Source organism: Elgaria multicarinata, chromosome 3, assembly GCF_023053635.1.
Source record: "Elgaria multicarinata webbii isolate HBS135686 ecotype San Diego chromosome 3, rElgMul1.1.pri, whole genome shotgun sequence".
Classification (NCBI taxonomy): Eukaryota; Metazoa; Chordata; class Lepidosauria; order Squamata; family Anguidae; genus Elgaria; species Elgaria multicarinata.
This window is the reverse complement of record NC_086173.1, coordinates 856,593-871,257: the sequence shown is the minus strand read 5'-3', so window position 1 is coordinate 871,257 and position 14,665 is coordinate 856,593. Positions and strand designations below refer to the sequence as shown.

Genomic DNA, 14,665 nt, shown 5'->3' with positions numbered 1-14,665 from the left:
CTCACAGCAGACCCTCTCTAGACCCTTGAAAAAGCTACACAGAGAGTCAGGAGACCATGTAGAACGGGGTGACCTATAGGAGGGGGGTCCCCAAAGATTGGGCAAGAGACCTTCTGTGAGTGGAGCCTTTCTCGTGTGGAAACTACCTTCCTCTTGTGGAAGGTAGTTCCTGGATCCAACCCTAGGTGTTTATTGCCCGTGTTGAAATATACTCATGAATATTTGTATTAGGGGTATTTCATATGTTGAATGAAACCATGTGGGGAAACTTTTCCTAGACCATACCATATCAGGCTGAGGGGGGAGGAGTGGGGTCACGTGATGAATGCTCCCTTGTGAAAAGACATTCCGCACACATAGAAAAACACTATGCTGAAGCCTTTCCTTGCTGATTTTCTATGTATATAACCCCCCTTCTGCAGCCTGAAATGTTACAGGAAAAGATTTACCTTGATCCTGCTGAATATGTTATATTTTTAAGTTACAATTTTCCTGACAGTGCAGGCAGTACTTTATGGGAGTACTGAAAACTATTTACAAGCAGGTAGTGTTGTATGCCTTGCTGGAGGCTGAGACCAAGACGCAGCTCTCACAAAGAGTAGATAAAGAGGTAAACCTTTTTCTGGATCTTAGCACTTCCGATGGCAGGCAGAGGCTTGCCTGGTTGAATGCTCCTCCATTGAAAAACGTTTCTGCTCATAGAAAATAAGCATGTTAGGGAACAGACGGACATCTAGCTTTCTGTGTGCAGGAGATTGTGTGTGTGTATTTAGGAGAAGTATCCCCTCGTGTGCTCATGAGACTCTAGAAACAGGCTTGCTGTCTTTTACGAAAACTTAGCATCTTAAAGTCTAATTAAATCCTAAGGGTACTGCTATAAAGAATAGTCTGTCCGTTTACAACATAAAGAATGTCTTGCAATAGTTAATAAAATGCTTTCTATGGCTGTTTTAAATATTCACTGAACCCTTAGAAACATGATACATTCTATACATATATTCTTATGGACATGAAAAAAGGGAGAAGCTCCAACATTGAGGGTTGTTGTGTTCCACATTCGTGCAGGACTGGTTAAAACTATTTCTGGGAGGGTGGTTCGAAGTCTCAGGTTGATACATTTCCCCCTCCCATCGTGCTGTAGCATGTATATAAACTTGGAGCTCTCTGGAGCCTTTTGCCAGTTCTCGTCTCAGATTAGTCAGGAGCAACAGAGAGACGAGAGGATGGAGCTCCCTTTGATTGCCACAGTCTTCATTTTTTTCCTATCAGCCTTTCATCCTGCAGAATCTTCTACTGCTCATTATGACAAGATTTTGTCCCACAGCCGGATCAGGGCACGTGATCAAGGGTAAGTTCAAAGTTTATTTCCATAATATTCGTAACTGGTGTTTTCAATGGAACGATGCTGGCCGCACCAAAAGCTATTGTTTACCAAAACTAGAATGTTCCAATGATGAGGGCATTGTGTGTGATCTTACAGATATATTTGTTGTGTTTCTAAAACACCCCTTTTAAGGAAAAAATGTACAAGCTTGTTAATTAGGTAAAGCAGCTGACTGCTGAAACAAAATAACATCAGGAAATAAATATAAAACATGTTTTTCTTTTGACATCCTTGAGGACTTAGACTGTGCTAGGGTTCAACCGATCTCAGCTCAGGCATCTGGTTTGAATGTTAGGGTTTAACCATAAAACACATGAAGAGATTCATAAAGAGATCCATGTGTTCCCAAGGAAGTTCAGAGTACATTTCCCTTACCATAGAGTCAGTAAGAGTGCACATCCATTAGAGGCTGCCAGATTAAAGGACAGCATTTCCACACAAGCATGAGTCCTGGCACCTTAATTTCAGATTCACAATAAGTTACTCATTGAGCTATCCACTTGGCATAGTTCAGACTAAATTAGTTGACTTCTAAATCTGTTATGTGCTCAAATGCGCTATAATATGCTTATGAATTCTTTTTATTTATTTGTTTTGCATTGCAAATGAACCACTTAAGTAAGCTCTGTAATGATAATAACATTGGTTAATAATGTATATCAAATGCTTAAGAGATATTCTGCCCAATTAAAAATGGTATGTTTGAATAATCCAGTTCATTATAAATGAATTGTGTCTACTGTATATGCACACACACACATGAAATGGTGAAACATTAATGATAAAAGGTTTTGCAAAAGTAAATAATGCTTAAAAATTAAATGCATTCTCATCTAAAATATTCCCTAATACTATTGTTTGAACGTGTAATAACAGAAAAACAGAAAACACCACCATGCAGCAGACAGTTGTCCTGCACAAATTTTATGGTACTGGATGGGAGCCACACAAGGGTACTTGTTCAAGGACCCTTGTGTGGGTGTCAGTGATGCTTGCTCAGGAAGAAAATTTCTCACTGAGTCGTGCCCATGTTGTGGAATTTAACCTGTGAAGATCCTTCTTCTCAAACCAAAAGAAGGATTTGTTATTTTTAGCCAAAAGGTTGCATTGTTTCTCCCCTATTTCTCATTTAGTTATGGTATGTGAGTATTTACTTAGGTACTCTTGTGGTATTCCAAACAGTGGCAATCAAAAATAATATATCAAAATACAGAAGATGAGAGTTTCCTGTGAGAAGGCAGAGGAAACAAAATATTTACCTTTCTCCCATAGCCACACACGCACATCCAATCTGTAAGATAAGTTATGTAGCTGTGAGCAATATAACACCAAACAGGGTAAAAACCTCGTTCCATTTGTGCCAGGAAAAAGTGGTTGCCATTTCTAATAATGAAGATTGTAGAGAGGCATAATAGCTTAGGAGCCTCTGTTTGTGAAAGCAAGACCAGGTCTCAGAAGTTCCCGCTTCTCTAAGTCTGCAAAGCAGGCAGGTCGCACCCTCAAAATGAACAGAACGATTCCCAGTGAGCAGAGCTGCTGGGGGCAATTGACCTGTTGACTAAAGGTTTGTATGAGAGCTGAAGGTGGAATCACAGAAGCATTGTTTAACTTCACACAATGCAACAACCTATACTCAAGATTGAGTGTGGGTTATCATTGAACCATGGCTTGTTGTTGACCCATAGGTAGTTGTGAGAACCCAGGCATGCTAACAAACCATGGTTTGTTAGCCACAAACCATCCCCAAGAAGAGAACCTATGCTTTGTTGGGTTGTGAACTGTGGGTTATTTGTGGTTAAGAAACCATGGTTTGTTAGCACGGCTGGGTTCACACAACACAAGAACCCATGTTTCAACAACAACCTGTGGTTCAACGATAACCCACACTCAAACTTGAATATGGTTGTCATGTTGTGTGAACCCAGCCATTGTTGCCTGTGACATATATACACTTGTTTCTTTCATTCTGTTATTGTATGTGGTCAAATAGGTTCTGCAGGTTTTTGAAGCACTACAAAACCCATAGTGTGATAAATGTGCCCACTACAAGCAACAATGGCTGTTATTGTACTATCAAACAAACTAATGTCTGACTCCAGCCTTTGCCATTTAAGTGTGAGTGAGTCTCAGTGAGCAGGAATCAAACTAAACTTAAGTAAGAGTTGGAAAGTGAAAGGAGTCCACGCAGGCTACAATTCCTTCTCTGGGAACAAGGGCCAAGTCGGTGTCATAGCAAAGGTTGTTAGCAAATGTGGTTACACTGTAGCCCCAAAGGAAGCCTCGTCCTGCTCATTTCTCAGTAGGAGGAACCTTGCAAGCCTGGTCTGTCCAAGTAAGACTTTACGCCCTTGACTTATATTTTCATGGAGTCCCATCAATTTTAATAAATGACTATGTAGGAAATGGATTCCTGGTGTGGCCTTGCAAAGCTTTGCTGTTTATGATGTGTCCGTCAAAGAAGCACAAAGGGCTTTTTATATTGACCTTTTCTCTCCGCTCCCAGCCCAAACGTCTGCGCTCTCCAGCAAGTTATGGGAACCAACAAGAAATACTTCAGCACATGCAGGAACTGGTACCAGGGAGCCATCTGTGGGAAGAAAGCGTAAGTGCCGCGTCTTCTGTGACTGCTAAGCCTGAGTGGCCAACCGGTGGCATGGGTGCCCCAAGCGCGGTAGCCAGCAAGGGTTTATGGCACCATCTGGATGGAAGTGAGAAGGCCTGGGGGCCTGGGGTCTCTGGCAAAGAGCCAAGCCTGTAGAATGGCCCCTGTGTTACTGTTTGCTCGCTGGCTCAGAAACCTAGAGGCAAAATTATACCAGGGCATGGAGGGGCCTGCCTTTGCCACCTGCCGTCTGCACGAAACTGACATTGCCCCATACTTTGAACTTGACTTGTGGCACCTTTGCCAAAACTGTTGGCCACCACTTCTATGGTAGCCTACTTGTTGTTGTTGTTGTTGTGTATCTTTCCTTTTTGCTGCTGTGTACATTTTAGTATATTTAAAGTACATTTCAGCAATTAACTTTTAACCTAGATAACTCAGAATGTTTTATTAGTGCAGAGCTAACAAATTCCCAATCGATTTCTCCTGATCCTATTCCACCACTGCATAATTCAGAATCTGGTTACAAAACCTCCTGACCAAGAACAGGATCGTGCGGACACTGCGGTTACATGGCCTAGGAAATGTGTGTGATGTAGATTCAGGTGTGCCTGGGATTTTGCTGGAGGGTCCAGCGCGAACAAGGGGTTGTCTGTCTGTGCAGGGGATGTCATCTTATAGATGTTCTGGGAGGAAGATAATAGGTACAGGAGGCAGCCACCTTCATCAAAACTGCCTATAACGCCCATCTAGGGTGATAATTACATGAGCTCTGAGGTTTGTATTGGGCCCAGCATTCCGCGTCCTTAGAAGAACATGGGTAGTTTTGACTGTTGTTGTTTCATTAGAACTACAACACAAGTTTCTGGTCCCTGTGCCTGCTAGGATAGGCTTGGAAGTGGACAAGAAATGACTGACAGTATCCTTCCATTTCTTAGAAGGCCTCAATATCCTGTATAGTTCCATACCTTAAAAAAAACCAGGATAAAGAGAAATACTCAAATATATGTCATTTGTGTAGAGATGACAGATACAAACTTGTATGAGAATCGAATGTGGGTATATAATTCTGAATCATTACCTTTTTATCACAGAATATTCATAGCCCTTTAATTTCAGCCATACATCCCTGGGGGGGGGAAAACACCTGCTGTCTTGCCCAACTGAAACACAGCTCTCCTCAAATGACCAGAGCACTGTTGTACTTTGAGGAAATGCATTATATTGCTGCTAGTGATAGGATTCTTATATGGCTGCCACATTTGTCTTCTACAAAGAACACAATCCAGAAAACTGCAAGACTCTTAGTGATATGAAGGGCTCCATCACACCAGGGTTTTAGCACACTCTTATCTGTTATGCAGCACAGTACTCACATGACGCCGTGTCTGTCCTGTCACCCCGCCTCTTCCCCTCCATTTTCTGTGTTTTCCTAGAGCAGGGAAAGTTCTGTTTATTTCCTCCACATGGGATTAAAGCGCTCTTCCGCCACTGTGAATTGCTGTCCTCACACCATGTCCTTTGTTAGGAGTGTGTGCTTTGAAGGGAGGTCTTGCTGATGAAAGAGGAGGGCAGTGCGGTTCTCCTTCACCAGCATGCTGACTTGTACTGAGTCAGTTGAAGGGACTTTTGCTGCTCCAACTCCACCCTCATTACCTGAAGAAATGGCACCCAGCCAATGTAACGTTGGCCCTGCTCAGAAGACACCTTAAACCATAGCTTTAACCATGGTGGTTAAGCCAGAAAGCAGGGCCGTGTTCAGAAGACACCTTAAACCATGGCTTTAACCATGGTGAATAAGGCTTTTTGCCCTTTTCCACCATGGTTAAACCAATGGTTTAAGGTGTCTTCTGGGGCCAATGTAAAACTAAATAGGGGTGTGCAGAGCAGGTCTTTGCTGCCATGAAATTACAGTCAATGGGAATTAACCAAAATGCTTACAGCTCCCTCATTTTTATTTATTTATTTATTTATATTTATTTTATTTATTAATTACATTTATATACCACTCCACAGCCAAAGCTTTCTGGGTGGTTTACAACAGTTAAAAATGGTAAACATTAAAAAGTATACAAAATTTTAAAAGCCATCAGAAACATAAAAACAACAGTATAAAACAACAGTATCCATTTAAAAACAACAATTCTGAGGTCCATTAAAAACAAACTTAACGTTGTTAAATGCTGTTAAAATGCCTGGGAGAAGAGAAAAGTCTTGACCTGGTGCCGAAAAGATAAAAATGTTGGCGCCAGGCAAGCCTCATCGGGGAGATCATTCCACAGTTGGGGGGCCACCACCGAGAAGGCCCTCTCCCTTGTTGCCATCCTCCAAGCCTCCCTCGGAGTAGGCATTCGGAGGAGGACCTTAGATGTTGAGCGCACTGTACCAGTAGGTTCATGTCGGGAGAGGTGTTCCAACAGGTATTGCGGTCCCAAGCCATTTTTGAGGATAAAGAGACGAAACTTGGCACCACCATGGTAGCTCTTAAGTAGGGCTTTAGCCATGCCAGGTTTGAAGCATATCTATTCATCCCTCAATATTTAGATTTTTTTAAAGTTTGAGATTTTTAAAATGTTTTTTAAAAAAATCGCTGTCATTTTTAAAGATAACAAGACAAAATTTGGCGCCATGATAACTCTTAAGTAGGGTTTTAGGCATGCCAAATTTGAATGAGATCCCTTCATTGGTTGATTTTTTTTTTTACAATTTCCCCCCTCAAACCATTCACCTGCATAAACACACACACACACACCTCTGATTCTGCTTTAATCCACTCCTGTGCATTTATAAAGCGAGACTTCATCCTTCATAAATACGCAGGGGTGGATTAACACAGAAGCTGTAAGCATTTTGGTGACGTCGATCATGTCACCAACATGCGTGGGTCTGGGATTTTCCAGAGTTACCTACAAAGATGTTTATTGTTTCTTTGGGGCTTTGGCTGGGACTTTTGGGTGCAGTGATCCTATGTTGTTAAGTGTTATTGATTGGGATTGGGAGAGGGAGATAAAATAAATGGGGTGTGGAGCGTGAAAACAGGCGATGTGCTGAGATCTTTAAAAGTGGAAGAAGGGACAGGGGCAGCCTTGGCGATGCTTTTCCAGCAAGGCATGAGGGGGAAAGAGTGTGGAAGTTGGGAAGCTGCCTTGACGTTAACCAAAGAGGTGGTGAAGAAAGTCACCCCCGTGCTGTCAGGAGGACTCCCTGCCCAGCTTAAAGTCCTCCTCGCTCCCCCCTCCCAAGCACTTCCCAAACACTTTGGGGACTTCTGCGACATAAGGTAGTCCTGCCTGTGACTCCCCAAACTTTAACCATTGTGATCACTCCGAAGTTGGGAATGCTCTGTATAAATAAATGAATCAGTTCCCGAGTGGAGGCGCCCACATCCATCACCTGACAAGAACCAATGAACTGGAGTGGGAAGGAGCTGGGGTGGGGTGAGGCAGGTGCAATAGTGGGAGAGCAAACAAATGAAAAGAGAGTCCCCCAGTATTGCCACAATCGTGAAAGGGACTAGTGCTTGTCCCGCTAATGAAGCTGAGGTCAAAATCGGGGGGGTGTACCAGGGAAAAAAAGTAGGTGTGATGGAACTTAGAAGTATAAAGAGTGAACTTTTTAAGTCCAAAGGGTAAGTGCTATGTTGCATGATCCAAGCCCCTCTCCCATATGTGGGTGGAATTTGGAACAAATGAACAATAGTGAGAGCACAGGAGCCTGCTGCCTTTTCTCCAGGCGCTGCCTTCTTTTGTGAGACAAGAGGATGAGAGAACTTAGGGGTACCCAGCAGGATTCAGCGTTAACACTCCCCCCTAAAACACCTTTTCCTTTTGCAGGGGGAGAACGGTGAGCAAGATGGCTAAGCTGTTTGTAGGCTGCTCTGCTTCAGAACATTTTCCATTTAGCATCTCAATAGGTTTAAATGTGTTGGGGGCTTATAGTTGTGCACATAGCTGGGAAGCAGACGGAGTCAAGCAAAAAGATATTGAGGGCCCAGTATTACCATGGATGCTTGCAAAGGCTGAGATTCCAGCCACCTCTTGGAACCCGTCCTTCTCCCAAAACCGCCCCCGCTTTTCAAATACATGTCATGCGTTGGCTTTCTGGTTGCGCTGAACTGTGAGGGAACATGTGGTTTTGCATATTCGAAGCCAAAGCTGGCTGGAATCCCTCCAGTCTCCCAGAGGAAGCGGGTTACGTGTTTAAAGGAACATGATCATCTAAAATACACTGGAAGAACATTTTAGCTGTAGCTGTTACACACTGGCAAGTTTTACGGCTCATCTGCATTAAATTTGCGTTCACGTGATTTTGCTTTTTCACTGGATATGATGAAGAAAGGGAGTAAAAAGCAGAGGTGCTTGCAATTCTGCCTCCGCTGCCCACCTCGCTGCCACCCCAGTCCCATCTCCATAAACAGATGCCGTGCTGTAAGAGCGCGGCCCCGCTCCTCCTCGTCCCTTCTTCCTAATGTTGATGGTTTCCTCTGTTTGTTTGTTTGTTTTTAAAAATGTTTTTGCCTGCTCCTCATAAACTGGCAAAACCAAAGAGGTTCCTTACAGTTCAGGAGCTTCTAGTTCCATTTGTTACAAAAACAAACAAACAAAACATAAAAATGTAAACAATTAAATTCAATTTGTAATAATTGCTTGAATACACTGTACTTTTAATATACCAAATGTGATAATTTTATGCCAAACCAACTTGGACATAGTTACTTTTTATGTTCCTAAAGTAACAAAGTGACTTTCAATCTGTAAAAAGTGCTACTATTGCATTTTCCCCAATTTCCCTGAAAACTGTTTTTCCCCATGGCTTCAAAATTTCCAGACATTTTACATCTTTTACTCTGACATTGTAGTAATTCCAGGCCCTTCCTCAGCCCGGCAGGTGGTTCTTTGCTTATTCTATGCATCTAGTAGGGATTAAAATTCATTTAGATGGCATTGTAATGTGAACTGACTTAATTTCCATTAATACATGAACCAGAATGTAATTATTCTCTAGTTTTGAAGCTCCTCTGAGTTTTTCAATCTACTTCTATTATAAAGGGGGTATATTATGAAAAACTGCATACAAAAAGGGATATATTCAGGAAATGTGCATGCAAAAATGTGTATATTAGGGGGGAAATATATACATAATGTGCTCAAATTTTCATGCATACTTTTTAAAAAAGCATCTGCAGACTGATGCAAAAATGGGACAGAATGAACTTGTACTTGAGAAAATGCCAAAGTTACAGGAAGTGAAACAGCTAAATCCATCCCTAATTGATTCCAGGTATGTGTTTTATCTAGAGTGACCAGATACAAAAGAGGGCAGGGCTCCTGCAGCTTTAACTGTTGTGATGAAGAACAAGAGAATTTCACCAGGTGCTGCATGCATACAAATGACACCTATTGAAATTCTCTTTTCTATACAACTGTTAAAGATACAGGAGCCCTGTCCTCCTTTCCATATGGTCACCCTAAGCTCAGTTTAAAGTAATGGTTCTATCATTTAGAGTGCTAAAAGTCTGGGAGCCAGGTGAGTTTTGGACCATCTATTCCCACATGATCCTGTCTACCAGTTAAGATCAGCATCATAGGTTCTACTCTTGGACACATCATTACAAGAAAATAAACAGATGGGGTACTTAAGACTGAGGTTTCTCAGTAGTGGCACCATGATTGATCTCCTTATCTGTGAAGATCCACAGCCCCCTCCTCTTTTATTCTTTGGGCAATTTCTGAATGCTTTTTTATTATTTCAGCTGGCTTTTAGTATTTGACTTCAGTCTCTAAATTGTTAACTGCTTTTAATTTGACTACAGGCTGTTAAAACTGTCTACATTTATTGTTGTTTTCTTGTGTTTTCTTGTATATTTATAATTATTGCAAGCTACTTTGAGTCTATTTTAATAACAAGAGGAACTAACAACAAAACAAGGAGACAATAACTGGGGAAATGAAATGATATCTCTGCTGTTGTTCTGCAGAACCGTCTTATATGAATGCTGCCCTGGCTACATGAAGATGGAAGGCGAGCGAGGCTGCCCTGCAGGTAGTGCCACGGAACGACACGGCCAAGTGGCCACGTGCCACATATTCCCTGCATTTGTTCTAAAACCGGGGGCCTGAGGGGGAGAGGAGATCCATGTGGAGGGTCTTTCATGTTATGTTAGGAAACATTACCTGATGGAAAATTTGCATGTAAAAACTGGGTACTTCTCTATTATTATTATTTTAAGGATATGGGCATGATCTATAAATGTAAGTGGTGTAATATCTAATATGAAGGATGACGATGATGATGATGATTTATATACCGCCCCATAGCCAAAGCTCTCTGGGCGTTTTACAAAGATTAAGGGAATCCTGTACTGAAGTACATGTTTAGTACATCTGAGTAGACCCAATCAAATGTGAAGCAGCTAATAGCACCTCAGTTTCCATAGCCTCCTTAGAGAAAATGCCAACCAAGTTGAGGTGGAACATTCCTTTCCTTTGAACACCGTTTTAGCTCCATAGTTTGTATACTGCTACAAATTTTATCACATGCTAAATTTAGGGGAACAAAAACAAGCAGTACTTAGTTCAACAAATCCCATTAATAATTTCCACTGGTACCAGGTACATGAACAGACGGTACGGTGTGCTTGTTCCTTTTCTTTTTCAGTTGCTCCCATAGATCATGTCTTCGGCACATTGGGCATTGTGGGAGCTACCTCCACCCAACAATACTCTGACCTGTCAAAACTGAGAGAAGAGATTGAAGGACATGGCTCTTATACATTCTTTGCACCAAGCAATGAAGCCTGGGATCTTTTGGATCGTGTAACTATATCAATATAGATTTTAAAAGTGTTATAAATGATTTTGCTACATATAAACCAAATTAATGGGGCGGGGAATTAACACTCGGCTGCTGAATATGGTACTTAGAACTACTCTGGTTAGTTGAATTTAAAGGAGGGGGCGGGGAACTAACCATATCCAATTTACCAGTATTAAGTGTTGCAGGAATAAAATTAGGTGGTTGGGGAAAAACACTGAAAGATGGGTTTTTATAGTAACATTCAGGAGATGTTGCCGACACTGAAAACTTGAATCAAGTCAAAGGCTCAGGCAACAAAACTTGCCTTGTTAATAGTTTAGGTTTCAGTTGAAGTAGTGTGTTCATTTTGAACACGTGTTAGAAGCTTTTGAAGAAACCAGGGGCGGGGGGGGGGGAATTCAGAGAAAGCAAACGGTCTAAGGCTGGGGTCATACATTCCCTGGAAAGGGTCCTTGATATATTTGGTAGGGGATCATGAGTGCTTAAATGGCCCCACCATATCTCCGGCTCAACGTGTACACATATGTGTATCTTACCAGTAATACTTTCTCTTAGGAAAAGGGTGAAACAATTACTTTAACCGTATGACTGTGTCACATACTAAGGCTCTTTCTACACCATACGGGTGTAGAGGTAGGGAGGGGGAGGATCTCACAATGTTTTGCTCGTGAGATCCTCCCCTTAGTCCAAACGTGCGCACAACATCCCGGGAGGAAGGAGGGATGTCGTGCCCGCCTTTTTTTTCTACCACAAGATGAGCTCCCGCTCCCCCCCTGCCACCCCCGATGGGTATGGAGCACCTGAAGAGCTATGTGCCCTGTGCCTGTTTCCCAACTCCTCACGTTTACTTGTGAGGAGGTGGGATGAAGACCACACACCTCCCACAGTCTTGGGATGATCCTGAGACCGCAGGAAGAATTGGGTTTTTCCAGGGGTAAATAATCCCAGGGAAAACCCATGCTCACCCCCCTTGCTCCCGGGAGCCCCCGTGCATCATTTGAAGTCACAGGGACTCGTCCGTGACCAGTCCGGATTTTCAGGCTGGTATAGAAACAACCCAAGTTGGAAGTATGGCGGAGGCATGTGAGAATTTATTTTTCCTTACTATTTCATGCAGAATGCCCATTTCGGATTGAGACTGAAAGCTTCATCCCACCTACCTGCTTCCCTCAGATTATCCCTGTAGCGCTATGCTTTCACGGTTGTTGTTGTTTTTGCTACCCAGCGACAGTAATCCTTTGCATACCAGGAAGTGAGTTTAAGGGGAGAAATGTAAAAAATCATTAAAAAATCAACGGATGACCCAATTCAATTCAAATTTGGTATGCTTAAAGCTCTCCCTAATATCTATTACTGTGCCAATTTTGGTGTCTTTATCTTTAAAGCTTACGCAGATGTAAGCATTTCTTTAAAATCCTGCTCCTGCACCCCAGCGGCGGCTTGGAAGATACGCTCAAAAAGTAGGGGCTAAGTACAGTGAATCTTTTTGCTTTATTGCACAATTAAGGCAGGATGCCTGGGAGTACTTCACAATCAAAGCAGGTTATAAGGTGGAAAACTTCTGAGTCCTTTGCATGCAATTCGCAGTGATTGCCATAAAGCTCTGAATGGTGTGTGAGAGGAGCCTGAGAGAACTAGGTGCTCTCAGACTGATTTCAAAATCCCTCCTTCAGTGATCAGCTCAGACCTCTGACATGAGTGATCTGCCCCTTCCCCCAGCAACACAGTTGGGGGGCGGGGGAGGAGAGAGAAAGAAAGGGGTGTGGCAGAAAGAGAGGATGTGGGGGGGGGAAGCTCTGCTGCCTATCTGGCTGCCTGGAATCCTGTCTTTGGAAAGGCTGACGGAATCTTTTCCCCCAGGAAATCCACAGTGGCCTGATTGAGAATGTGAACATCGAACTGTACAACGCCCTCCATAACCACATGGTAAACAAACGCATGCTGACAAAGGACCTTAGGAACGGCATGTCTCTGGTGTCTATGTACAATGATCAAAAGCTGCATATAAATCACTATCCCAATGGCGTAAGTTTGTTCAGTTTTTTTATCTATATGTAGAACCGTGAACTTTAGACGTTAGGGTAATGCAGGGGACAACATGTGGCATGTATGTTATAAATATGGCTTTGCAAAAAGCTATAAACTTCAACATTCTTGATAGAATTTCATTTTTATAAACATCACGTTGGATCTGGACTTCAGTTACTTGAATTTAAGTCCCACTGAAATCAATATGAAAAGTTATTAGTGACTATTTAAAATATTAATACGCTGCCTGTTATGAACAAGTTACAAAAATTACTACTAAAATAACAATACAATACATACAAACCAACCAGCAGATGAAAGTGCAATTAAAAGTCAGATTTTAATATACGTAACATAAATGTTTTAAAATGCCTAAGTAAATAAACACAGTGCTTTAAAAGACATCAGAATTGGGGGATTCTACACGTCGTACTGAGGGCGCTTCCATGCGCCCCCAGTGCGCCCCCAAAGCGATCGTGTAGCTTGCCTGGCGAAGAGATGAGGAAGAGGCGTCCTTGCCGCCACCGCCACCCACCTACCTCCTCGCCGGCCGGGTTGGAGAGCGGAGCCGGCGAGGAGGTAGGTGGGTGGCGGTGGCGGTGGCAGTGGCGGCGGCAAGGACGCCTCTTCCTCGTCTCTTCGCCAGGCAAGCTACACGATCACTTTGGGGGCGCACTGGGGGCGCATAGAAGCGCCCTCAGTACGACGTGTAGAATCCCTCTTGGTGCTAGGCAAAGCCTCATTGGAGCACCGTGACTGAAAAGGCTCTGGCACTTCTTGCAACACGTCTCACCACTTTTGGAGGTGGTATTTGGATAAGGGTATTGGCCGATGCCTCCGTTTGCAGGAAGGTTGAATCCCACTGATTCCAGCTAAAAAGTAATCTGGATCTAACTCATTAAAATCCTCAACGTTACTAATCCTCAACCATCCACTAATGTGAATTGAAAAGCAACTGAAAATTAACCAGTACAAATTCCATTGCAAAAACGTGTATTAGCTACATTGTTTCCACAACATTTTATAGTGACATTGCATGTCTCAAAAAAAATTATATGAAGAATAAAAACGAAGAAACACGCAACGCTTCCTGGGTCATCCTTTGGATGCCAGTAGGAAAAGACAAGGGAGCCAAATTTATAGCAAGTTCTGTGCTTAATATTTTCTTGCACCATTCTTCAAATATAGGTTGTTACCGTTAACTGTGCCAGAATCATCCATGGCAACCAGATTGCTACGAATGGTGTTGTTCACGTCATCGACCGTGTGCTGACCCCAGTTGGAAATACCATTCGGGACTTCATTGAAGCAGAAGATGACCTCTCATCTCTCGGGGTAAGCGTTCTATTTTCTTCATAATTAAGAATCTCCTTTAGTCATATATACAGATGTAGCTGTGTTAAATGTAAGAAGGACGCAGCTGAACACCAAAATAAACTGAGGATGAATTGATGTGATAAGATAGGAATCACTGTTCAAAGATGTAGCTATGAAACTTTTCAGAGTTTCATAGAATTATAAAATAGCAGAGTTGGAAGGGGCCTACAAGGACATCGAGTCCAACCACCTGCTCAATGCAGGAATCCACCCTAAAGCATCCCTGACAGACTAGTCTTTATGGCTGCCTTAAACTCAGAGAGAACAAAGCAGAAGTGTATTTTGGAATGTGGATGGAGATTATTTGACAATCTTTCAGTGGGATCATGAAAAAAACACCTTTGTGGAGCAGATGCAGATAAGGACCCAGCACAAGCCAGTTGCCAGCAAACTGCTTTTGTGTTTGTTTTAAGAAAGGGTAACAAGCAGTGACTTTCAAAGTGCCCAGGACCAGAAGC

General features: G+C 42.6%; 1 protein-coding gene across 5 annotated transcripts in view; it reads left to right on the top strand.

The window, feature by feature from the left end:
* The first annotated feature begins 1,193 nt into the window (after nt 1-1,193).
* Nucleotides 1,194-14,665, top strand: part of POSTN (periostin) — a 46,321-nt gene continuing 32,849 nt past the window's right edge. For all 5 annotated transcript variants that reach the window (XM_063118998.1, XM_063118996.1, XM_063118997.1 and 2 more), the window contains exons 1-6: nt 1,194-1,348; nt 3,888-3,986; nt 9,964-10,028; nt 10,644-10,801; nt 12,663-12,827; nt 14,019-14,165. In XM_063118998.1, the coding sequence (XP_062975068.1) occupies nt 1,224-1,348; nt 3,888-3,986; nt 9,964-10,028; nt 10,644-10,801; nt 12,663-12,827; nt 14,019-14,165 (759 nt within the window). In that variant the 5' untranslated portion in view covers nt 1,194-1,223. The remainder of the gene's footprint in view (nt 1,349-3,887; nt 3,987-9,963; nt 10,029-10,643; nt 10,802-12,662; nt 12,828-14,018; nt 14,166-14,665) is intronic.